Raw genomic sequence first — 20,175 nt, 5'->3', positions numbered from 1 at the left:
ATTGTATACTTACCATCTCAAAATGTCCCAGGACACAATATATATATATATATATATATATATATATATATAAGATATATTCCCAGGACATAGCTGATATTGTTATTAGCGAGTATATTGCTGCAGGTTAGATGGCGATAAACGTTCCAGCAAATAACTGAGTTGAGGATATTACCAATCTTGAACCTAGGCAGAGTCTCGTAAGCAATGAGGATTATTCGCAGAATAATCTGTTGCCCTTTTCTCCTTGATATGCAGCTGGAAAGGTTCCCACTTTAGGCTGGTTAATGCAATGTACTTGAAAAAGGGGGGTTTGAGATTGCTGTGCTATAACTCTATAAGTCTCTGTGATGCTGCCTGGGGATGGTATAACAGGGGTTCACCTTCCCTGTGTGTTGTAGTTGAAAAGTTGGAGTATCCCTGGCGCTTCAATTGAGAACTTACAATAGGAATAAATTACATGAATCGTATAGTAGATCAAATTTCTGTATTTATTTATAAGAAGGAGTTAAAAGATGCTTATCATGTATTTAAAACTATATACATACATAGCGTTCCCGCTAGGCTGTTTTAGCGGGGCGCGGCGCCCTGCCCTCTTTCTGGAAGGCAAAAAGCGCCCTGCCCTAACAGAAGGAGGGCAAAAAGCGCCCTGCCCTAACAGCCTGCGGGAACTGTCTTCACCCGCGGGTCGCAGTGTCCCGCGGGTGAAGAAATGTGCGGTGACCCGGTCACCGCCGGAGAATAGACGCCGGGCGCATGCGCCCGGCATCTATTCTCCCTGTCTGCAGGGCTTGGGGGCTGACCGGCGTGTCCGTAAGTGCCGGGCACACCCCCAAGAGTGACGAAAAGGAGACGCGTCTTATAGACACGCCCCCTTTTCGATGACCACTCCACTTCTCGGTCGCGTGCGCGCCTTCAGCGCGCGCACGAACGTGCCCTCTCTAGCTCCGGCGCACTGCCTCGCGCCGGAGCTAGAGTGAACACTACATATATATATATATATATATATGTATATCACAGGCTACTACTAGTAGACAACATTAAAACACACTACATATATTACACACTACATAAAACAGTTGTCATTTGATGCGGTCCCACTGTGGGGAGATAAAATTATGAGGGAGACGCCTATGGCGGTTTACTCTGTCCTCCTAAGTTGAGGGTATACAGCACCCACCGGGGTGTGTTTTCCCAATTGGGTTCAGAAGAAAATAGTCAATGTCAATGTCTATTAAAGAAGTTGGTACCTTTGTATAGTACTGATGATCCAGGTAGGAAAATAAATTCTTTGTCAGCGGCGATGGTTTGTAGGAGTGGAGGTCATTTGCCGGCAAACTTGTAAGGGTGGGAAACATGTGAACCACGTCCTAGGGTATCCCTTACCTCACTTGATCTACGCGTTTCGCCCATGCCTCGGGCTTCATCAGTATGGTATGTCCTCCATGTCCTCCTTAAATACCCGCTGGTTGTAAGGGCCATCCCCCTCACTTCCGCCAGTGTTTTCGTGCGGCAACTTCCGGCGGCTCTGACCTCACTTCCGCCTGGGTGGTATAGCGCTTGTTCGGCTGCTGCGAATGTCACTTCCGCCCGGCGGCGGGATGTCATCTCTGGCTAGTAGGATAATGCTTCCATTCATGGGGGTGCCCTGCTTCCTGTTTACATACTCTGGACATCACTTCCACCCAGTTCCTTGCGGGATCCATCTGCTTATTATTTCCTTATTATTATCGTTTATAAATTAATATAAACAATAAAGTAAATTCTGGCGCTGAACACTATTAAACAAATACGTATATAAAAGACAATATATAAGACTGCAGCAGATATCAAACTCTGTGTGTGTTTGAATTTGAGAAGATCATACAAAGACAAAAATCTGTGCTGTCACTATATATGTCAATAAGATCAATAGTGAATATAGTAGTAAATTATAAATATTTTAATCAAACCAACTAAAATAATAAAACACACATTAATACATAAAATAGACACAGTAATACAGACAGGATGATTTTCCTTGCAAATAAAAGTGACAATGTCACTAAAAGGCAATATTGATATACAAGTTGCATAAAAACAACTATAGACACAATAAATGGAGTATACAATCTGTTACTACTCCTTATTATGCTATAGTCACACTCCTGTGATATGGCTCAAGTATTCACTTCCTATTTAGGAATAAACAGTGACCTATTAGTATATTCAGTCTCAGACTATCTGCCACACATGTAATATAGTCCTGGAAGGCTCAATATATAGTCCTATATAGATGATCGTTATCGATATAGAATATACTTGGAGGTGGCTCCAATATTCAAATCAAAGTTTGTCTGAGAAATGAACGATGATCACTAATATGAATACACCGTGCACAGCCTCTATACAAATGAAGTTTAAACCAAGTCACTGCAAAATGATTACTTGGAAGCACTTCACGGCATGAAGAACCGTGGTATTAGATAGTACTCACAGTCCGTGGAACCAGCAGACTTGGGGGCCCCCCTAAACTGGTATAGATATTCTTGCCACCGGGTTCTCATTAGAGGAGTGGATATGCGTACAACCAGAATGAATGTTGCTTTTCAATTGACTGTGAATCCTTTAGGTCCCAGACCATCAGATGCGGCTGTTGAATCCTCAGTGTGAGCGTCCGTAGTGAGTGTGTCAGCTGACACCGGCAATGGCAATGGTGCTCGTGTGCACAGCCAAATCAAGTGCCGCCGACAAAGGTGAAGCCGCTGGGTCCAAAGCACAGGAGCTTATATCCTATAAGCCAGAGATGACATCCCGCCGCCGGGCGGAAGTGACATTCGCAGCAGCCGAACAAGCGCTATACCACCCGGGCGGAAGTGACGACAGAGGCGCCGGAAGTTGCCGCATGAAAACACTGGCGGAAGTGAGGGGGGTGGCCCTTACAACCAGGAGGTATTTAAGGAGGACATGGAGGACATACTCACCATCCTGATGAAGCCCGATGCACGGGCGAAACGCGTAGCTCAAGTGAGGTAAGGGATACCCTAGGACGTGGTTCACACGCTTCCCACCCTTACAAGTTTGCCGGCAAACGACCTCCACTCCTACAAACCATCGCCACTGACAAAGAATTTATTTTCCTACCTGGATCATCAGTACTATACAAAGGTACCAACTTCTTTAATAGACATTGACTATTTTCTTCTGAACCCAATTGGGATAACACACCCCGGTGGGTGCTGTATACCCTCAACTTAGGAGGACAGAGTAAATCTCCATAGGCGTATCGCCCTCATAATTTTATCTCCCCACAGTGGGACCGCATCAAATCACAACATCTTCATCGCAGATGTGTTGGTGCTCTGAACCTCTGCTGCTTATATACCCATGTCCTCGTTAGTTGACAATTAGCCGCAGAGAGTCATTAAGAACAAACATAATAATCTTCTTGTATTCTAAATATTGTAAACTATATACATACATATTTTTGTTGGAGGCAATCCTTACTTTTGTATATAATACTAGTGACCCACCCCGGCTTCACACAGGAGTCATTTTCTTTTGTATATAATACTAGTGACCCATCCCGGCTTCACACAGGAGCAATTTTCTTTTGTATACTAGTGACCCACCCCTTGGAAACAATGGGAAATCTTGCACAATTGTGAATGCCCCATCGCGTTGCTGGTCCTTAAGGTATAAGGAGGTGCACACAGGCAAGACCAGTGTCACTCCACTCTCAGAAGTATGACTCTTGACAGTTTGCAGCCTGAGACCATGAATAGCTCCAAGTCGCCCATCAGAAGTTAAGACGTACAGATGTGTCTACATACCCCTATCCCCTTGTTTGGCGTGCCACAGCTTTGCGACTTAGCCACGCCAAGTGTCCTGTAAGCATACCTCCCAACTTTTCAACCCGGGGAGGAGGAACACTTGCGCGTGCCTGAAAATAGGGGCATGGCCTCGTGGTAAAATGCCAAAACTGAGAGTCACGCTCCCCAGCCTCTTGCAGTGCCGGAAAAGTATACATGGATGACGCACACATTCGCGCGTCATCCAGTCACCGCTGTTCAGCTATGCAAAGCAGCGGTGCGAGAGTGTTCTCCCCAACTCCCCCCCGCCCGCGGGACTGTGTGACTATGCCTGTGAAACGGGATTGTACCGTTGAAGTTGGGACAGTTGTGATTTTTTTCACCTAATATGAATCTTATTCACATCGCTAATGCGACCAAAGTACTATGCACAGGTACCCTGAATACTGGTGTAAAGGACTATATGGGCCTGATTAATTACCGGTTGCAACTGCGATTACGCAACGCAATTGGCCGATTGTTGCGTTCTGCGCATGCGTCTGTATTGCAGTGCACTTGCGCGATGGCTCCACTGTGATCGCACTGCGATTGCAGTGACTATGTAGACCCATCGCAGAGTGATTGACAGGAAGTGGGCGTTTGCGGGTAGTGACGGGAGGGTGGTCAGCAAAACGCAGGCGTTCCAGTGCGTTTGAACGCCGTTACAGGAACGTGCATAAATTAGCCACTGCGATGCCATACGCAGCTCGAGCTTTCACTGCGATGAGGTTAGCAATTCCTGAGTAAGGTCTGACCTTGTGCAAGTGTGCGTGAGGCTCCGATTGTACTCGATGTTACCGATGGTTTCGCAATCTTGCTAAGTATTACGGATGTGTGTAAGGGGATGTGGGCGTCCCTATGTTGTGCTGCGACGGCATAGCTTTTGCAATCATTAGCATATTTTCGCAAGGGGACTGTGTGTGCTTAATCGCAGCTGCAAATGCAATAGTGATTGGTAATGAATCAGGCCAGATATGGGGCAGTGAGAAATATATTGATATAAAATAGCTAGTGTGGTAACAAGGTGAAGGTAACTGGATACATAGCATGGCATTGCATATGGTTACTATTACATGTAGTACCTGTGGAGTTAAGCTCTTGGTAAGGAATATGTAAATCATATGCATACAAAAAATATGAAGTAGCTGTGGGTCACCGGGAGAGTGGCAGCTGCCATAGAATCGGAAATGTTTTTTTCTTGTGTGTTTGTCATCATGTCCGCCATGTTTAATGAGGGAAAGCAGCAGAGTCGGATGGAGCTGCTCTGTCCAACCCCCGATTCGCTGTGATTGTCCTATGTATGTTCAGGTGTAAAGAACCAACTTCCTCACATGACCTTTTCCAAGATGGCGACACCGAGCGCCCAGGACGTTGCTGCGTGAGACGTACGAGCTACACGCGATGACGTCATTTGCGGCATGTGTTGTCTTGCAGTTGCCGATTCATTGTGGAGATGGCGGTGAACGGGGCGGACGTTGCGGGACTGAGACAAGTGGCCGCCATGTACGAGCTGCTGAAAGCCGAGTGGAACAAAAAGAGCCCGAACCTGAGCAAGTGCGGGGATGTGCTGGGGAAGCTGAAGGTACACTGCGGGGGTCAGAGCCGGGAACGCGGGCGTCCTCTGGGAGGCAGGCAAAAGGGGGCTCTGGCAAGTCATGTCCTGGTGATCTGCAGGGGAAGGGGCTGCCAGGGCTGGTGGTCAACAGGGGAAGGGGGCTGCCAGTGCTGGCGGTCAGCAGGGGAAGGGGGCTGCCAGTGCTGGCGATCAGCAGGGGAAGGGGGCTGCCAGTGCTGGCGGTCAGCAGGGGAAGGGGGCTGCCTGTGCTGGCGGTCAGCAGGGGAAGGGGGCTGGCGGTCAGCAGGGGAAGGGGGCTGCCAGTGCTGGCGGTCAGCAGGGGAAGGGGGCTGCCAGTGCTGGCGGTCAGCAGGGGAAGGGGGCTGCCAGTGCTGGCGATCAGCAGGGGAAGGGGGCTGCCAGTGCTGGCGGTCAGCAGGGGAAGGGGGCTGCCTGTGCTGGCGGTCAGCAGGGGAAGGGGGCTGGCGGTCAGCAGGGGAAGGGGGCTGCCAGTGCTGGCGGTCAGCAGGGGAAGGGGGCTGCCAGTGCTGGCGGTCAGCAGGGGAAGGGGGCTGCCAGTGCTGGGGATCAGCAGGGGAAGGGGCTGCCAGTCAGGGTCCTCTCTGTGAAGGGGATTTAGACATTACCCTGCCGGTATTGGTGATCAGCAGGGGAAGGGGGCTGCCAGTGCTGGCGGTCAGCAGGGGAAGGGGGCTGCCAGTGCTGGCGGTCAGCAGGGGAAGGGGGCTGCCAGTGCTGGCGGTCAGCAGGGGAAGGGGGCTGCCAGTGCTTGCGGTCAGCAGGGGAAGGGGGCTGCCAGTGCTTGCGGTCAGCAGGGGAAGGGGGCTGCCAGTGCTGGCATTCAGCAGGGGAAGGGGGCTGCCAGTGCTGGGGATCAGCAGGGGAAGGGGCTGCCAGTCAGGGTCCTCTCCGTGAAGGGGATTTAGACATTACCCTGCCGGTATTGGTGATCAACAGGGGAAGGGGGCTGGCGGTCAGCAGGGGAAGGGGGCTGGCGGTCAGCAGGGGAAGGGGGCTGCCAGGGCTGGCGGTCAGCAGGGGAAGGGGGCTGCCAGGGCTGGCGGTCAGCAGGGGAAGGGGGCTGCCAGGGCTGGCGGTCAGCAGGGGAAGGGGGCTGCCAGGGCTGGCAAAACATATTGGACATGTTGACATGGGGATGAGAAAATTTAGCAGCTTTGGGAACATAAGGTATGTAAGTTGGGGATGTAGTCGGCACCACTGGTCAGATTGCTTTGAAAGTGTAATATGTGAATTTAGATTGATGCTAAATTGTATGAAACTTTTGGAGCTGCTATGTAAAATAGAATGGACATATGTTCCACTTATGTGGAACATTGGCGGTATAAATTACATTTGTGTTTATTTTGACATGACAAGGACACTGCACAAACAGAAATTGCAAAATGTAAACCGCAAATACTTTCTGAGGGCACTGCTAACTAATCCATTAAAATGGGTACTAGTATATTTTTGTGTCAAAGTGCTGTTTTTAAAAATAAAAAAAAAAACCTGCTGCAACACCTGTTCCATTCATACAAACCCCCCCCCCCAACCAAAAAATAAAATAAAAAAATTTTCATCCCAATAATGACGTCTTTTATTAGGTGGATTTAAGATAATTAAATTTTTTGTAGTCATTATTTGTCCAAAGGGTTCTGAACCAAGTCCCCACATTTTTAGCCCAAAATAGGGATTTTGCACAACTTTTCTCCTGTTTCTGCCTATGGAGTTTTCACACCTGCAAAAAACGTTCAGGAATTGAATAGCTCGATATGCTGGTATGTGGCGAAAAGCTCGCATCGGCGAATACAATTTGCCAAAAGTTACTTTTCTGCCCTAAGTCTGCTTAGCATCGCTGTCAATTGAATAGCCCCAGGACCTCCTGGCCGGGGCTATTCAACATCGCAGTCGATTGCATTCCCCCTATTAGATTTACGTGAAAGGCTTGAAAACCTTTATCACAAAATTCCTACCATATTTTTTTTTTTTTTTTAGTGTTTTTCTGACACACAGCATCTACCATGAGTGTTAGATGGCACATAATGGCCGCTGGGTGATCTGGAATGTCCAAGCTTACAGGAGTAATGGGACCACTTTTCTTTTCTGTAAAACATCTAATCCTACTTTCATTGTAAAGTGGCAACTTAACAACGAAAACCAAAATGGTTCTGGGCTTCCTTAGAGCCTACAGCATGACGAGCAGAAATTAAAACAACATGAAACGAACAAATGCCTATAAAACAGAAGAAAAACCGTTTAGTACTCTGAACTGCTAACGTTCCACATGTGCAACATTGGCATTTAAATAGATCATTGGTAAAAGGTTAAGGAAAGCTGTTCAGCTGTAGATTGGTCTGTTTAGCAGAGTTGATGGGTTCTGATCCCCAGGTCACTGGTGCTATTAGCAGGTTGCTTCGGTTTTGGTCTGGATGTGGAAATGGCGGTTAGTGTACACAACAAGTAACTAAACCAGGTGGAAGGTTTATTAGCCAAGTAGAAACAGGTTGCGTTAGACACGTGGTTTATCACAGATACAGGTTGCAGATATGATGTCAGATACAGCCTAGAGCGTATGCTGGGTGTTGTATGTAGTATGCCGGCTAGTATTAGCGCGTATGCCCTGGTGGTGTGTAGCGGTGTGCTCCCTATGGTAAGTAGTGGTGGCATAGGGTATTGGTGCACACTGTAGGGTCCCCTATGGAGTGGAGAGTCTCAGGGGCACGTCAATGTAGCATGGACACCAATAGAGAAAAATACACGGTAATGAGTAACAAATTTTGCCTTTTAAATTATTGCTGCTTTAAAAGTATGAGCTATCGGGCTGTATGTTACAGGCTGTTACATTAGGCTCCAATAAGACGCCTTGTTTGTGTCTTGCACTAGAGTGTGGTTGCGATTTGTCATTTCCCTGTTCACTGGCTTCCATAACTGCAACCTCTGATTTTGATGGTGGAACTTGGAGCATTTACTTAGAGATTTCAGCTGAAGCGTCCTTTTTAAGTCCTTATTTTATATAATTATTATGTTTGCATTACCTCCCTGTTTTATATTGCTATATGAAGAGCATGCATTTATACACTTGATATACTTTTTTGCTCTTTATAAATCTCAATGTAGTCATTTGGATGAGATAAATCAAATTCCATATCATCCTTATTGTCGCACAGCATAACTGCATCCCTTCTGTGGCACTCAATGTGCATGGGGGGGTAATTGGTGGCTGAAATGTTATGGTTTATGGTTATTCACAAGTATGGCTATTGGGACTGTAAAGGAAATCTTTATCTTTTGAGTTTTCAACATGGGTTGACAAGTTATTAAGTAATATACAAGTAATTATAGCTCTTCTGCATAGGTTTTCTTAAAAAATAAATGACACAGGCTCTTAATGCGAAGAATTGAGCTGAATATCAAGTAGAAGTTGCCTTTATGACCCATACATGACATGGAATGACCTTACATATTTGAATGGCATACTGTGGCGTTACTGGCATGACTGCCATCTCCATAATGTCCCTAGTTGCTTGTGTATGTATAGACTGCATTTCCTGTGAATGTTTTACCCTATATAGTTCCTGCCTCTAATGTTAAGCTGGGTACACATTAGACGATGTGTGCCCAGCGCAACATTGCCGGCGACGGGACACCGCATTCGGCAAGTGCATAAACGCTTGCTGGCACCGGGTACTACAGCATGACATGGTTAGCGACCTCCCCCGTCGGCCCTGCAGTAGGTCCAATGGGTGATTTCGCTAATGACCCACGCATTTCATGGGTATATGGTGCTCCGATCTGCGTGAATCAGATGACATCGTCTAGTGTGTACCCAGCATTAGGCACTTAAATGTTGTGTTGCCAAGCCACAACTCATGGTGACATACAGCACATAGACAGTATGCCTTCCCTGTCATTCGCTGCAACTGCCCCCATATTTATTGACCCTGGATGTAAAAATAAGTTATTAGTATACAGTATTCGGCTATAAGCCCCTAAAAACTGAGCGGTCACGGGCACTTGATTGTCAGCCTGCGTTATCCATATCTCCAGTGCACCTCCCCATATACACAGCAGCTCTGGTCCTGTGTCGGCACTCCCAGTGCACCTCCCCATATACACAGCAGCTCTGGTCCTGTCGGCACTCCCAGTGCACCTCCCCATATACACAGCAGCTCTGGTCCTGTGTCGGCACTCCCAGTGCACCTCCCCATATACACTGCAGCTCTGGTCCTGTCGGCACTCCCAGTGCACCTCCCCATATACACAGCAGCTCTGGTCCTGTCGGCACTCCCAGTGCACCTCCCCATATACACAGCAGCTCTGGTCCTGTGTCGGCACTCCAAGGGCACCTCCCCGTATACACAGCAGCTCTGGTCCTGTGTCGGCACTCCCAGGGCACCTCCCCGTATACACAGCAGCTCTGGTCCTGTGTCGGCACTCCCAGGGCACCTGGTCGCGGTCTGTAATTTTTGTCTTCTGTCACTCCGTTACATAGAAATCTCTGTCCTTTGCGGTCTGTCTGAACGTAATGTAATGTTTGGCTCTTATTAATTTTCTGTACGGTGCTCCGGACACTTTGTGGCACTGTAGAAATAAAGAATAATAAGCTATTATCCTTTTTAATTTTAAACACTTTTTTTTTTTTTTTTTTTTTTTCTTCAAGCCATCATCTTTACACCAGTCCATTATGGCCCTAATCTTTCCATTACTCTTCAGCATATCTTACTTTTTTACACTTGTCATGATGATCTTGTATTTGTGATTAATCGTCTCCTGAAATTGTTGGACTTACTAACGCTGTTATTGGACCAGCAAATTACCAGAGTTCTCCAGACCTAGTGTCCGCTCCAGCAATGTTGTTACACTGTCTATTCAGCTGTGTATTGCTGGGCACACACTATACAATTATCGGGCCGTTCCACCTGACATCGGCGGATCGCCACGGATAATTGTACTGCGTACGGCCGACCGATGTTAAAGTATCAATCGGGCATGTCGGATCGTCCAGCATGTCTGTCCGATGTGATATTTTGTAAGTTAAGTCTGCCGCATCGGGCAGTGTATGCCCAGATGCAGGCGACCGACAGACATTTCCCCTGTTCCTTCACCTCGAGGGAACGGGTGAGTGTTTCCTCCCCAGGGGCTAATAAACTGTGAGATATCTCCTAGTGTATGCTTGTAATATCTGCAGGGTGTCAGGCTGCCAGATAAAATGTCTGTCGGTCTGACATTTATCTAGCACTGTATGACCAGCTTTTGTTATACTGAGAACCTGGTGATGCCACATCTGGAAATGTCATTGACATTTTTTTTGATTTAAAAAAAAAAAAAAATTCAGTTGGCTTTCACTGGCATTGTGTGGGCAAAAAACGACAGCCAAACCTGATGATTGCAGAAAATACAGCTGGATGGTAACCGCTGGCATCAGTCATATTGCTTTACTTGTATGTACGTGTGGGGCAAATTGTTCATGGATGCGGTGGTGTTGGGCCATGTGTGGGCACATTTAGTTCTACTAAAGGTCTCATTGTCTCTGATTCATGTTTGTTTCGTTTACAGCTGGCTCTTCTGGAACAGAACTTTTTACCCACCTCCAGTGTCAAACTGACCAAGCAGCAGCTTATCCTGGCTAGTAAGTAACGCTACTGATTGTAAGCCTGAATTCCCAAGAGAAAAATGACTAGGAGTTTAAAGAGAATATTATGCTCTGTATTGTCCGTAGTATCTCAGGTGTTATATCTTCCTGGCACCAACAATGTGACCGCTGCTTTGTAGCCCACATTTTCTATGCGTCTCATAATGTGTTATTGATAACCATTCTTTATTTTTGTTTTCAGGGGACGTCCTGGAAATTGGCGCCCAGTGGAGCATTCTAAAGAAAGACATCCCGTCATTTGAAAGATATATGGCCCAGTTGAAGTGTTACTATTTTGACTATAAGTAAGTTTCCATCTAGTTTAGGAAGTTAGGGCGTGAGCAGAGGATACGGTTTACACTCTAAAGGTGCGTGTCCACTAATAGACTGAGAAACGAGAGCACGATGACGACATTGTAATCGTGCTGTCGTTTCTCAGGCTGTGATGTGCCTACACTGAACGTTCAGTGTAGGCACATCCATCATCCCCGTACATGCTGAAGCTGACGTGATCGTCAGGTTGACCAGCATGTACGGGCGATGATAGATGTCAAAAACGACCAACGGGCATGCGCATTGCTGGTTGGTTGTTTTTGACATTTAAATGCCTGATTTGCGGCCGATTACTGAGCGATTGCTCGATTACGACGTAGTAATCGTGCAATCGCTCAGTAAGGTCGTGTAGTGGATACTAAGAGGACTAATCAATATGTGGTGTGGTCGCGAACACATCACGTGGATTCCGGAGAGCTGCGCCTCATAGAGGTGGGAGCTAAAGCCTGCGGGATTACCATACCTTTAATGGCTGTAAATCTGCGCAGATAACGCCGCGTGTGTAACTGAGTCAGCCCCTAAGTCATCTGTATTGTGCGATTGTGAGTTTCCCAGTCTGCCATTATGACTCTTAAAGTCACTGGACATATTAGTGTTTTGCTTTTGTTTTTTTCTCTACACTCTTGAAATTCTTTAATCGTATCACCACAACTTTGCACCTTTGTAAAATGGTCTATTAATTGGGTGTTGGATAAAAGTAGGCATTCCGAGGGTCGACCTTCATTCATGTATTTAGGTCGACATTGTTAAATGGTTGATAGTCAAACTGTTGACACTAACATGTTGACGCGTGTTTTTTTTTTTTTTTTTTTTTTTGTTGCTATTTAAACCTAACCCTAAGAATCATGGAAAAAAAAAGTGCTGACATTTTAGTGTTGACGTGTTAAATGTCAACCTTTTGAATGGGTGAATCATTTAACTGTCAACCTAAATGCATGCCTACAGAATGATTGCCGACTTAATGACCATATCAATATTTTTACTGTCGACAATCGGAATGTTTCGACCTTCTGAGTGACAGCCATATTATTGTCGACCAAATTACCTGTATCTATTCCACTGCGTGTGCTGCAGTCATTAGACCAGTCTGAACAGCTGAGAGCCACAAATGCAGGTCTGTGCAGCTAATAAATGTAACTACTTGAGAAAATGATTGGGGGAAAAAAAAAAAGGTGATATAAAACCTATGCAAATAACATTAGATGATGATGATGCGTAACCAAAATAACAGCAGTCTAACAAAAAGTGAAAGAAAAAGAAATATTGTATAAATGGATTGGTAAAAAAATACTTGCAAAAGTGTTTTAAAGAGATTCCTAAACGAAAAAGAAAAATTAATAAAAAAAAATATATATATATATATATATATATATATATATATATATATTTTTTTTTATGAAACAATAGGAGGGGTGCCCCGTATTGAATAAAAGTATTTTATTGCTAAAATCACTGGTGCACTAAATATAGATAGTGCCCGTACCTAAAATGGGCTTAATACCACATGGTTTGATAACCCTTCACCGGCAAACACTAGCTGCTCCTATCTCATCTGCTTCCGGGTACATCCACCACACTGTCACCTACTGGATACAGACCGCATCGGGCTGCAGCACCTTGACTAGGGATCTGCATAAGGAGCCGAGCTGGTGTGTGTCACGTCAGAGTGGTTCAGTCAATTTGGACATCTATGACTGATTGTTGTATGACTAATAATTAGAACATACACAGAAACCACAGACTTTGTGGCGCACCTGCCTGCATTGTTGAGATAGATATCTATCTATTTTAGTGTGTGTGTGTCCGGAAAGCAAGTGGTTAATGATTTGTACACACAAACTGCATAAGTAATCATGTGATACTAATCATTGGTACACCATAAAATTGTGACAAATGAAAGATGGACAAGTAATATGTAAATATATTCTCTTTCTGTGAAGTTAGATGGGTAAAGTTTGCCTAAGCTAATGATGGGGATATTTACATTTCTAATTGACTAAATTTAGTGCATTATTGCATTTGGAATTTTTAGGGGGGTGGGGAGAGGGGTAAATTTCCGAAAGGTCTATTTGATTTTTAGTGAATTAAATCTAAATCGAACAACATCGGTTTTGTGTTTCAGGGGTTAAATCACACATTTACTGATGGACAATTTTTTTTCATCTAATTTTTTAAGTGTTAGTAAATGTGCAGCTTAGCCCCTGAAACACAACAAGCTGTTAGAAAGTTGTGGACCTACTTCTGGGAGAAGATAGAGAGGGATACAAGAATTGCACATGTACGCTATAGATTAGTGACGCAGAAGAATTACCTGTCTAGGTGAGCGAAAAAAGAATCACAGGTGCGTTCTGTGTGGGCGAGCCACACGGAACCCTCGCAGATGCATGCCGTGGGCGAGCCACGCGGAAGCCTCGCAGGGGCACGCCGTGGGTGGTTCTTGCCTTGGCTTGTAACATAGTTTAATACTTCCGTTTACGCAAGAAAAAGCCAGGTACTGTTGCGGTCTTGGGTGCATTGGTTCAGCTCTTCATTATAATTTTCTTGAAGTTAAAGAGAGAGCTTTCTCCAATAAAGACCAGCAATGTTTGCCTGCTATTGCCATTGGAAGGAAGGGTGTTAAGTGATTTATCTGCAGGTAATCCATGGTGGCACCAGCAAGACCATACCTTGACATATATAATGAATGAAACTGGACTCTGACCAGAATTTAAATAGTGATTGTTCTGTCTCTGTCATTTCAGGGATGAGCTCCCGGAATCTGCCTACAAACACCAGCTGCTCGGCCTCAACCTCCTCTTCCTCCTGTCACAGAACAGAGTGGCTGAGTTTCACACGGAGCTGGAACGGCTGCCGGCCAAAGAGATCCAGGCAAATGTGTACATAAAACACCCGGTTTCTCTAGAACAGGTATCTATCCCCCGGGTGCTGGGCAGGAGCAGTCCTGATTGGGAGAATGAATTGTCTAAACTGCACACTGATAACCTGCCTGATTCTGTCCTTTAGTACTTGATGGAGGGAAGTTATAACAAAGTATTTCTGGCCAAAGGGAATATACCAGCAGAGAGTTACACATTCTTCATCGACATCCTGCTGGACACAATAAGGTCAGTCTCCCAGCTATTCTGTTCTTTTCTGTGGGTCAGTTCCCTCTCCCGCGTGAGTTGTAGAGCTTGCTGAAATTCACCATGGTATTCACACATTTCTGATGTGCTGGGAGGGAGAGTTTTCCTGTAGCATAATTACTGTATTAGGGATAAGCCAAGGAAGCGTGGTCACACTGCTAGAGTGAACACTGCCACCTGCTGGGCTACAGAGGTACTGGGTGGTGGGTGACAGCTGAGCGTGACAGGCAGACTCGTTATAAAATCCCCTTCTAGTTCCAGGCATTTACAGAAAGTTTATTTGCCTATGAGAAGAGTAAGGAGACTAATGCAGGGTGATGAAGCATTATGTAACCAACGTATGAACTAATAATCTGACACACTAGTCCACTGTTCACTCTTTATTACGGCTGAAAAAACAGCGAAACAATTTAAATCCAAATTTGGACATGGTTTTTCAGAGATTTTTAACAGTACTCCTAAATAACTTTGTAGGCTGGGTAAGGAGGTGAAACGTCTGCAACCGTAGAGGAACATTTATGGCTATAATAGGCTCTTAACTCAGCCACTGTAATATGTACACATTTAACACCGTACAAACTTTGGCCAAAACATTTGAGCACCACACCTACAGGATATAATTCTTTCCGCCTATATTATGCTAGACATTTACAGATTTGCACTGTTGGCAGTATGCACTATACATCATGTGACTGTGGTTGCTATGTTAGTCACATGACACTGCAGAGTTTTAAATCCTCATGAGCAGCCTGAAGAAACACAGTAAGGAGAAATTATAAATTTCAAGGTTTTTTTTTTTGTTTTTTTTTGCCTTAACGATGGGTATGACCCTTTTTTTCCTCCTCTTTTCGTTTTTCCTGGGTTTGCTGCTGTAATGTAGCTGGTGCACAAAGGGTTATTTCAGTGTAGAGTTAAAACCAACCTCTTTTTAGTCTTGCTGATGCCTTATACTGCCTGCACCAAGCACTGGTCAAAACTGCCGTGTGTGAAGATGGTGATAAATAGTATACACTTGGTGGGGAGGGTTCGAGTATAAAGATGGCTTATATGCAGACCTTTTGTATGCCCTTTTAAATTAATCTTTAACCCAGTTGTTCAGTTATTATTTTATGTTCTCATACAGGGAAATCTGGAAATGTTGTCCTGATACAATCAGATAGTTGTACTGGAGTTCAGGGTTGATAATTAGACAGTTATATCTATGCACTTATAATGATCAAATGTTAAATAACATAAAAAAAGCCAGACAAAGACCCTGTCTACACTTGCACATCTGTCTGCTCCCTGATCTAACGCAATAGGCTCCATTGGGGAAAGACCAAGGTGCGTTTGTCTTCAGAGTAGGTGTCCTTTTGTGTGTAAGAGAGTGTTTATCAGAAAATGGCTGTGATATAACTGTAGAGATAGATAGATCTCTATATATCATACACACACAAACCCCATAAAATGTAAGAGCCATTTTCTCCCCAACATAAGCTGTAGTAGTGTAATTACAGGGGAATATATGTGTGTTCACATTGGGTTACATGTTAGATATTAATGTCTCTTGCAAATATCATGCATCCAGCCAGTGTACATATTCAAAGCTTCTTTCTGACATTTGTTGGGAGTTATAAGACTTTAATGGAGCTATTCAGTTACTGGGAATTATGGTAACGTTGCTTCTCTTAATGTGCGGGTGGGAGGTACAGTGAGCTATTTTGCAATCACAATGTGGTACTGTTAAGCTAGGTACACACTGGAGAGACTGGCATTCATTCCGACATCTGAACGAATATCCGTCAACAGTGATTGTGCGTCCACACTGGATGACTTTTAATGAACGACCTAGCTATACCATTACAGCATTCATTAACAATGCACTGGCCGCTAGCGATATCGCTCGATTGGTTGTGCAGCACATCAAACCTGGAGGCCATCGCTAGCGACCATGGGAGTGCGCCAATGTGTACACACTGAGCGATTGCAGGCGATATGTCGTTACGAAACGGCATATCGGGCCAACATCGCTACAGTGTGAACCCAGCTTTACAAGCGTTCCCACGGCACATCACCCACATCACTTAGAATGGTATTACCCCCTATGTGTATACACTGGCACATATATACACTGGGCACAGACCAGAGGCGCCAACTGAAATAACTGTGTTCCTGTTGCAGGGATGAAATTGCAGGCTGCATTGAGAAGGCCTATGAAAAGATCCTATTCAATGAGGCCACAAGGATATTATTCTTTAATACTCCAAAAAAAATGACCGATTATGCAAAGAAGGTGCGTATGTCTATTCTAATTCACTTGACTCTAAAATTCACACTGGATTGTTTTCCCGGAGTCAGGAGAAAAGACTCTGGCTCCCATTTAACAACGAAGGTAAATACCAGCAGATTTTTTTTTTATTTAGTATCCCTGTGATGCTAATGAAAAATTTACTGGTATTTACCAATATTTGCCCATCCGGCGAGGCCCTGCGAAGTCCTCGGCTGCTGGCAGCCTAAAGCTGCCAGCTACGGGGCTCCGGTGTTATGCGCATGCGTGATGCTCTGTCTGCGCAAGGAAGACTGCGCTGAAGCTGGAAAGGCATCGCCGGGCAGGGTTGCATAAAATTGGATTTAAAAAAAATATAAATATATCAAAAACGGACTTATTTGCTTTAAATAGGTTTTTTTTTTTTATGTTTAAAAATTCAAAACGTTTACTTAAGATTTTTTTTGTAAGTTAAAGTTTATATTTTTAGAGGTTTATTTTTAACATTTTTTATAAAAAATCCTATTTAAATCAAATTTTTTTTTTTTTTATAAATCCAATTTTATGCAACCTTTCTGCCAGGCCTCCATTGCCGGCAATGTGGAGCACAACGCTCTTGCTTGAGAAACAGTGGTAATCTTAGATTACCGCTGTTTGTTAAACCCAGAAAGGGTTGCATAACCCCTTTAGCGAGCACTAAAGGGGTTATGATTCGTTGTTAAATGGGGGTCTGTGTGTTCCGGTGCGTGATGGGAGAACCCTGGGGGTCATTCAGACCCGCTCGCGAGCAGGTCGATGTTACTCCAATGCGCATGCGCACGACGGAGGGAGCTCCGTCGTGCGCATGCGCGAGACCCGGACAGCGACAGCCAAGCTGTCGCTCCGGGTCTCCCACCAAAGGGGGCGTGCTGTCGATGATGCCTGACAGCACGACCCCTTTGGTTGGCGTGCCGGGGGCGTGGCTGCCTGATGGAGGCGTTCCCATGGGAACGCCTACCGTCTGGGTCCGGCCCCACTGACATCACTAGTGATGTCAGTGGGAGTGATTTTGGCTCTGATAGAGCCAAAATCACTCCAGGGCTTGCGGTCACTGAGACCCTACCGCAGGGTCTCGTCGCAAGCCCGGTGGTCGCGATGGTCTTGCCCATCGCGACCATCTTTTTGGCCGCTTGCATATGCTGTGGGTGGGCACCCACAGCTATGCGAGCGGCCAGGAGGCCGCTCCATTTTTAGGTAGGAGGGCACTGATTCAGAGCGAGCGCTCTGGTCAGAGCGTCCGGCTCTGAATCAGGCCCCCAGTCCATAGTTTGCTGCCCCAGCTCACTGAACCTGTAAGTTGTCACTGATAACCATAATCTTTAAATGTAGCTGAGTAATGTCACAAAATGTTTCATTGCTTTAAACTTCATGCTCTACCTTGCGCCCTTTTAAGGCATTCTAGGCTCTAAATGAATCTAGATGTATCGACATGAAGTGTATCTGCTCATGTGGCACGATGTAAGACAATGGGTATTGTAGCTCTGCAAACAGGAGGTTAGTTGGGTCCTTGCACTCCTCCCATGTCTTCCAGTGACTGTTAATGGGTTTTCTAACACAGTCACATGCACTGGAAGACCACAATAAATGAAAAAAGGCCATGTGTATTTAGTCTGTCACCTACAAATAGGAGATGGTGGTTTTGTGGCTTATGTACTAGCTCCTAGTGAATTTATAAGCTGCATGATCATCAGTGGTTTTCCATTGCCTATAGGTTGCCCCCACTGTGTGAAGGTAATGGGTGACCTACAGTAAGTGCTCTGGGGTGCACGGGCTTGGGAAGATGGCCGTGAACAGTGTTATAAATCGTCTCCTTTTTGTTGTCTCTGCAGCGCGGTTGGGTATTGGGCCCAAATAGCTACTACAGTTTCAGCAGCCAACAGCAGAATCCGGAGGAGGCCACAATCCCTTCCACAGAACTAGCCAAACAAGTGATCGAATACGCCCGCCAGCTGGAGATGATCGTATAAACAACGGGAGGTCGCTCTGGCCCCCTTCCCGCTTGTGTTGTCTGTTCTGGCCTGCTCACTCGCCGGTCTCACTCTCTTCTTTTTATAGACCATATATCAGGGCAGAGGATCTTTTGTAAGACCATACATTACTGCAATGGTGTCCTCAGGCCAGTTGGATGGAGAACTTGCAATTGCACCTGTTTTTCCCCTCCCTCCTCCATACTACAGAAGTAGCCGCCTTCTGCACAGAGGAGGAATCATTCAGTCTATACAAGGATATAACCTACATTCTGTTGCATCACACACAAATAATGTTGCAATAAATCCTCCTTGGTCCGCCCCCCACTGGTGAAACATTGCTCTTGCAGGTTAGGGTAGTGTCATGGGGGTACTTTGTACACTTGGATTAAGAACTGTTATATGGCCTTTTAATCCTTACATTCACTAACCCACAATAATCAATTTAACTTCTGTGTTAGTCATGAGGGCAGTAATACACTGCAAGTCCACCATCTGTGTTTTACAGCTTGGGTGACAGTACCTTTATTTACCAACCCATAAAAATAAGAGGTAGATGTACTAAGCCTTGAAAAGAGAGTACCAATCAATCGGCTCCTAACTGTCATTTTTTAAAAACATCCTGTAAAGTGACAGGAGCTGATTGGTTGGTACTTTATCTCCAGCCGCTATCTTTCTCCAAGGCTTAGTACATGGACACCATAGTGTCCACGATTTGCCACACAGTGCCCCAACTACTGCTACTCATCTTTGACACTGCTCTCAGTCATATGTGTGTATTTCATGTGGTTAGGGCTGCAATGCTCAATGCACATGAAATTCACGCATGTGCTCTGCCTGTTCTTTTATCCCTAGTGTAACCAAGGGCCACCTATCCCGGGCTGAGTTTATCATATGCACAGGGCAGCAGTTCAGACGCCAAACGTCTGACCTCACTATTCACTTTTCTTTTTTTTTCTACTAGTGTTCTGGCCCAAATCATAGAAGAGTCTTGTAGGGTATTCAGTTTACCCAACTGGGGAGCGGCCAATTGTGTTGGCTCTGGGTAGCACAAAGAAAGTGTACAGCCTTGTTACCATGTCATTATCTGAACCTAATCAAAGACTGTTTAAACATTGTATTTAAAGCATAACGAGAAAATTAAAAACTGATCTTTTTTTGCGAAGATCTGATCTATTACTGAATTGTGTAACTTAGGTACAATAGTGGTATGGCATGTATGACTCGTGTACTATGGAACCGCCCTTGCTGCATCGCATTCCCCCCCCCTGTAATATAGTTCCTAGTGTGCTGCCAACTCACCATTTCGTGTGCACTTCATAATCCTAGGGAACAACTGTATTATATGCATACATTTGGCCCATTTACTTCACAATAACAAAATCTGAAATATTAATGGATCCTTTGCAAACTGTAATCTGTGCAGGAGAG

General features: G+C 45.2%; 1 protein-coding gene across 1 annotated transcript; it reads left to right on the top strand.

Moving 5' to 3' along the window:
• The first annotated feature begins 5,234 nt into the window (after positions 1 to 5,234).
• Positions 5,235 to 19,909, top strand: PSMD8 (proteasome 26S subunit, non-ATPase 8). Its single transcript, XM_088477096.1, has 7 exons — positions 5,235 to 5,412; positions 10,963 to 11,035; positions 11,241 to 11,343; positions 14,113 to 14,278; positions 14,375 to 14,475; positions 16,654 to 16,765; positions 18,607 to 19,909. The coding sequence occupies exons 1-7, from the start codon at positions 5,284 to 5,286 to the stop codon at positions 18,742 to 18,744; spliced, it is 822 nt and encodes a 273-aa protein (XP_088333222.1). The 5' UTR covers positions 5,235 to 5,283; the 3' UTR covers positions 18,745 to 19,909.
• Positions 19,910 to 20,175: the final 266 nt, after the last annotated feature.

Source organism: Taudactylus pleione, unplaced genomic scaffold (assembly GCF_031769625.1).
Source record: "Taudactylus pleione unplaced genomic scaffold, aTauple2 ptg000199l, whole genome shotgun sequence".
Lineage (NCBI taxonomy): Eukaryota > Metazoa > Chordata > Amphibia > Anura > Myobatrachidae > Taudactylus > Taudactylus pleione.
The sequence above is the reverse complement of the archived record's forward strand: the minus strand, read 5'-3'. Positions and strand labels throughout refer to the sequence as shown.

What these genes read in the sequence shown, in the direction of transcription:
- PSMD8 (XM_088477096.1), top strand. Translation starts at nt 5,284, where the DNA reads ATGGCGGTGAACGGGGCGGACGTTGCGGGACTGAGACAAGTGGCCGCC. An exon ending in GCAGCAGCTTATCCTGGCTA is followed by an intron (nt 11,036 to 11,240) that starts GTAAGTAACGCT and finishes TTTTGTTTTCAG; the next exon opens with GGGACGTCCTGGAAATTGGC. An exon ending in TGTTACTATTTTGACTATAA is followed by an intron (nt 11,344 to 14,112) that starts GTAAGTTTCCAT and finishes CTGTCATTTCAG; the next exon opens with GGATGAGCTCCCGGAATCTG.